Source organism: Aegilops tauschii, chromosome 2 (assembly GCF_002575655.3).
Source record: "Aegilops tauschii subsp. strangulata cultivar AL8/78 chromosome 2, Aet v6.0, whole genome shotgun sequence".
Lineage (NCBI taxonomy): Eukaryota > Viridiplantae > Streptophyta > Magnoliopsida > Poales > Poaceae > Aegilops > Aegilops tauschii.
In genome coordinates, this window is record NC_053036.3 from 247,966,300 (window position 1) to 247,971,235 (window position 4,936).

The 4,936-nt window shown below is 48.7% G+C and overlaps 1 protein-coding gene across 1 annotated transcript; it reads right to left on the reverse strand.

The window, feature by feature from the left end:
- Positions 1-1,129: 1,129 nt before the first annotated feature.
- On the reverse strand, positions 1,130-3,187 carry LOC109762890 (protein MET1, chloroplastic). Its single transcript, XM_020321779.4, has 7 exons — positions 2,555-3,187; positions 2,341-2,447; positions 2,140-2,234; positions 1,959-2,035; positions 1,752-1,872; positions 1,608-1,667; positions 1,130-1,522 (listed from the first exon to the last, which is right to left on the reverse strand). The coding sequence occupies exons 1-7, from the start codon at positions 2,923-2,925 to the stop codon at positions 1,382-1,384; spliced, it is 972 nt and encodes a 323-aa protein (XP_020177368.1). The 5' UTR covers positions 2,926-3,187; the 3' UTR covers positions 1,130-1,381.
- Positions 3,188-4,936: the final 1,749 nt, after the last annotated feature.

Genomic DNA, 4,936 nt, shown 5'->3' on the forward strand with positions numbered 1-4,936 from the left:
ATATGCTATCATTGGATGACAGGCTGCTCCTTATTAAATGAGCACCCTCTCACTTACGGCAAGAGTGGTCACATAACTGATAAAATTTCTGAGACACTTTCTTTGAAGAAAATTTGGTAGTGAGTAAAGTGGAATGGCTTTAGTTGCTTGGGACAAAATCAGTAAACCAAAGTTTTTTATTGAGCCGAAACCGTAGAAAAATCATTCTATGGTATTTTCATTAATTCAAAAATTATTTACAAGTCCAGTTCAGAGTATTGAATTCATGCTCCAGCCAACTCATCCAAAAGTCTGAACTGATGGAGGGAGGTGGGCAATATATTTCAACACCCCCCCTCATGTCTAGGCTATTTTAGTCCTTAGACATGGGATCGATGTAGGCTGTAGAATCGTTTTATTTAATACTGCGTTGGCAAGGTTTTGAACTTAAGACCTGTTGGCTTGGATACCATATTGAATTCATGCTCTAGCCAACTCATCCAAAAGTCCAAACTGATGGAGGGAGGTGGGCAATATATTTCAACACAGAGAATCACCCAATACCAGTTTTGTGAAACATAGAAAACAAATTACAAGTTCTGTGCTATCCAAGTGCCGATCAGATCAGCCTTATCTTGCTTTGCTCTGATTCTAGTTACTTCAAGCCACTCTTTGAGATAATATTTCCATGAATCGGTAAACCAAAGTTGCAGGGAGGCTTGGAAATTCTAAATATTACTGATCATAATAAAGCTCTCGTGATGAAGAATCTGCATAAATTCTTCAATAGAGATGACCTGCACTGGTTTAACCTTATTTGGGAAGTGCATTACTCTTCTCTCCCACAAGACAAGAAGGTGGGCTCCTTTAGGTGGAAGACCCACCTCAACCTACTCCAGACTTACAAATAGTCATGTCTGTGCATTGCAAATTCTGAGAGCACCATCCAGTTCTGGAGTGATAAATGAAGTGAGGAACCACTTCAACAAAGACTCCCTGAGCTTCACTCCTTTGCCAAAACTTAAAAGGTAAAACGTGTTTTGTCCGTCAAAAGCTGGCTCTTGTGTTCACCAGAAAATATATCCACATTCCGATTGGTACTTCAAGCACGATAGCTAGTACGTCACAAGTTAAAAGCACGATGGTAACATATTTCCTGTAGCCTTTGCTTTCCGAATGGAGGATTGCCATTGTTATGTACAAAGTGTATGTTCATAGAATGGTTTAAGTACAAAGGAAGGCTAAAACCATTCCTGGAGATATCTCCAAGTCTCTGCAAGAACAAACTAAAACTACTGTTTCGAACTAGTGGGGGAGAGAGAGAGAGAGAGAGAGGCTGGGCTGTATGGCCAAGTGTGCAAACTGCAAGACCAAGTAGATGTGTGCAATCGATAGGAGGTCATCACTTCTTACCGAATCCAAATATGGATTTGATAGCATTGATGGCGCTCTCGTTGATAAATGATTCATCGTACTTGTTTAGTAGGGTGGCGAACTCCTCCGAGTTCCTCAAGTTTGCTAAATCCGGGTCGGTGCGAATCCTCTTCAGGAAATCAAGTAGGATAAAGTGTTACTTACTATGAACCTTAAACCCATTTACTTCTGTAAAGCGGATAGTGTCTAGTTACCTTGAAGTCTTCATAGCCTGCTTTCATCGCTTCTTCAAGTGCAGAAAGGCCAGCTTGTATCTGCACAAACGAACATCCATATGTGTGTATTGAGCGGCAGACCTACAGTTTTGCTCTTCATATTGAAACAAGTAGGAGGCGAACCCGGTCGAGCTTCGAATAACAGCACGCGACATTGTAGCTGGCTACGGAAGCTTCATCAATCTCTGGTTTTGACCCCAGCACCGACTCAAACTTCTCCAACGCCTCCTCGTATTTTTCATCCCTGAAAGTTTTTTTTTCTCCGGAACAAGTCAGCAGAGTTTTCAAATTGAAGCAATCTCATTGCATCATACAGTATGTATCACCGACTTGTACAACTTTAGCCCCATGCGAAGGTCATCTTCTCTTTGGATCTTCTGCTCCATCTTCTTCTGGTAATTTTGCATCTGCATCCAACGTTCGAGGTCGAAACGCGCACCACAAGCATGAGCAATCTACACAACTCTAGGAGCAGAAAGAAAAATAGACTAAAGCATGATCCTATACTTACCTGAATCTCTCTGAGTTTAGTGCTGACATTTCCGGTGTTCCTTTCAGCCCTGATGACCTCCTTGTCAGAGAGCTCAGCAGCACCATCCCATTTCCCTGGACTCAGTTAGTGGTATAACTCAAATTCCGAATTGATGAATTCACAATCATATCTGTCATGTCAAGACTCACAATGAAGCAGCTAAGTACTAACTGTTCTTACCAAATTTCTTCTGCATCTTCATGTAGAGAGGGCCAACTCTCTGGCGGATGCAGTACATGGTCTGGCCGTACCCTGCCGCCGGCCAGATTTCCTCTCCAAAGACGGCGCTGTGAATTTGCCATCAGTTAGCAACACGGAAGAAATCTTGATCTGGCGGTCATTCTGAAATTGTTGTGGGTTGGCTGTTGTGAGAGGATCATCTGAGCGGACTGACCTGGTGGCAATAACCTTGTCGCCGACGGTGAACTTGCCGGTCTGCTCGGCGGAGGAGCCGGGGAAGATGGCCTCGATGTAGGTGCCGCCGTCGCGGCCCTTGGCGAACTTGAGCCCGTACGGCTTCAGGATCTCCACTTCGTACTCCTCGTACGGCTCCTGGCCTCCATCCCCGTCCCCACCTCCGGACTTGGGCTCCGCCTGCGCTGACGAAGCGACGACGCATCTCGTCGCTGTATCCCGAAGCTTCAGGCAGCAGCTGTGGCCAAGAAACGCCGTCCTCGCCGTCCGCGCATTGCTACCGTTGGTTCTTGCGAGGCACGGCGGGGAGGAGAGGAGCGGCTGGTTGGTGATCTGGTGGGCGAGAGCCATTTCAGCTAGCTAGCTGGGAGCTTTGGGCTCTTGGTTCCTCTGCGAATTGAATCTTTGCGGTAAGGGGTTGGAAGCGGTGAGGAGGAGACGATGGTTGTGTGGCTCATCTTTGGCTGTGTTGCGTGGCGCCAAGAGGTGTTGAGTTTGGATGTGAGTACTGAGAACTGAGATGATGGAGGCCACACACACACCGGGCTTCAGCCAGAACAAAGCATCTACAACGGCCGGTCATATCCAACATAATAAGCGTCGCGTAAATAGCGCATCCTAGCGCTAGTCACCGCATCATTTTTAACTGTGCTAGCGAAAGGAAAAAGAATAATAGAAATACGTGCTTTGTGTGGTGTGCCTGCTGTACAGCCGTACGTTTCGCTGACCTGTGGGCCTGGTTAGAAAAAAAAAGAGGAGCTCGCTGGCCCATGCCTTAACCCTCCCGACACACACAACCTCTCCTTCCCCTTTCTTTCTCTTGCTTGATTCGTAGTTCCTCTTCTCCACCATTCTCGATCCTCTCTTGAGCCCTCACCAACGATCCATGAAGCCATGGCCTCTCCGCACCCCGCACCCTCCCACAGCTGATGGTCTAGGCCCCAGCAGAGAGAGTAAGAGGACCGCCCCATCGGTCAGAGAAGGCGGGGAGGAGTGGATGCCAGTGAGGGAGGCGGCTTGGCGCTGCCAACTCCCCACCGGTCTCCTTTGCCTCCCACCTGGCGCTGGGTTGGCGTCTAAGAAGTCCACGACAAGGGCAAGACCGACGGGATCGGGCATCACCAGTGCCAAAAGGTGTGCCGCCAAGTGTCGACGCATGCACGACGTCGCAATAGCCATGGACGACCGCTTCTTCCCCAGGGACCTTCCCGATTCAGTTTACGCTGCCTGCTCATCATTTCCTGCCCTGACTCTCCAACCGGTTCCTCCGTGCCGCCCTCCGGCCATAAAACAGTCTTTGATTGTGTTCTCCATGCCGCCCTCCGGCCAAAAAACAGTCTTTGATTGTGTTCTGGGTTGATGCGGTGGTGCGCGTGTGAGGTGCTCGGCTGATTGATTGTGTCCTGCCAGTCGTGAAAGAGACATGGATCACGACGGGGGTCAGGGACGGGTTGTCGTTTTGCACGAGTGTGCTCGGGATGGTGCTCTTGTTGTTCTCGTTTTTGCTTCTCTTTGTGTTGTCATTCATGGCGTTTTCGCCGTCTATTTGCTGATGTGTGTTTTGTGTTGCTCAGGTTTCAGTGAGGTGAGCTGCATGTTTATTCTCATGTGCAGATCGTGCGGCGCTCGCGCTTAGTCTCGCATAGCCACTCCTCGCCATCGTGGTCATCACGCGGGGAGTCCTACTGCTGCACGGGTGTCGTCCACTTCTGCGTTCCGGCAACCGCGTGCCTCCCGCGTTCTAAGCGCCGGTCCTCATCATCGCGGGGTAAGGTAGCCTCCACAAGGAATTGATCCAGTAACACTCGTACGTAAGCTAGCCTCCAGAAGAATATCTCATCAACGATTTATGTCTATGTTCGTATTGTAAGGCTATTTGGTCATGGACATTTCTTCATCAGTTACCATTTTCTGATGTTCATGATAAGGCGCAGCCGTTGGTGGATTTCTGGTGGTCTGTTCCACGTGGCGGTGCCGGTGCGTGAGCGAGCTGCTAGACCGCATGTTGCGGCATCGCTTCGATACTTCTTCCGGTTCCTGGAGTGGGCACCAGCCGACGGGCTGGGCACCTCAAGTCGGACTCATCGCCAGTACTTCATCCGGTTCCTTGAGGTTTGGTATCCATGCCCCCCTGTTAGAGCAGTGGAGAGAGATGCGACAAGGACTGAAGGAGCTCTCAGCACCGGCATAAGAGATTGATCTGCGCCCCGGTTTGCTCTATGATTACATGAAGGATGTTTTTTGTTGTATGTTGGTTCTGTGTGCAGGAGCTCGATGATTGGGGGAGTTTAGATCTGTGGTTTCATTCTCAAATTCTATTCGTATGGATAGAGATAGAGATGAGAATGTAGGTCCCCTGTTC

Coding starts and splice junctions, on each gene's coding strand:
- LOC109762890 (XM_020321779.4), bottom strand. CDS start 2,925: ATGGCTCTCGCCCACCAGATCACCAACCAGCCGCTCCTCTCCTCCCCG. Junction 2,036..2,139: donor CTAAACTCAGAGAGATTCAG/GTAAGTATAGGA, acceptor CGTTGGATGCAG/ATGCAAAATTACCAGAAGAA. Junction 1,668..1,751: donor GTTATTCGAAGCTCGACCGG/GTTCGCCTCCTA, acceptor TCGTTTGTGCAG/ATACAAGCTGGCCTTTCTGC.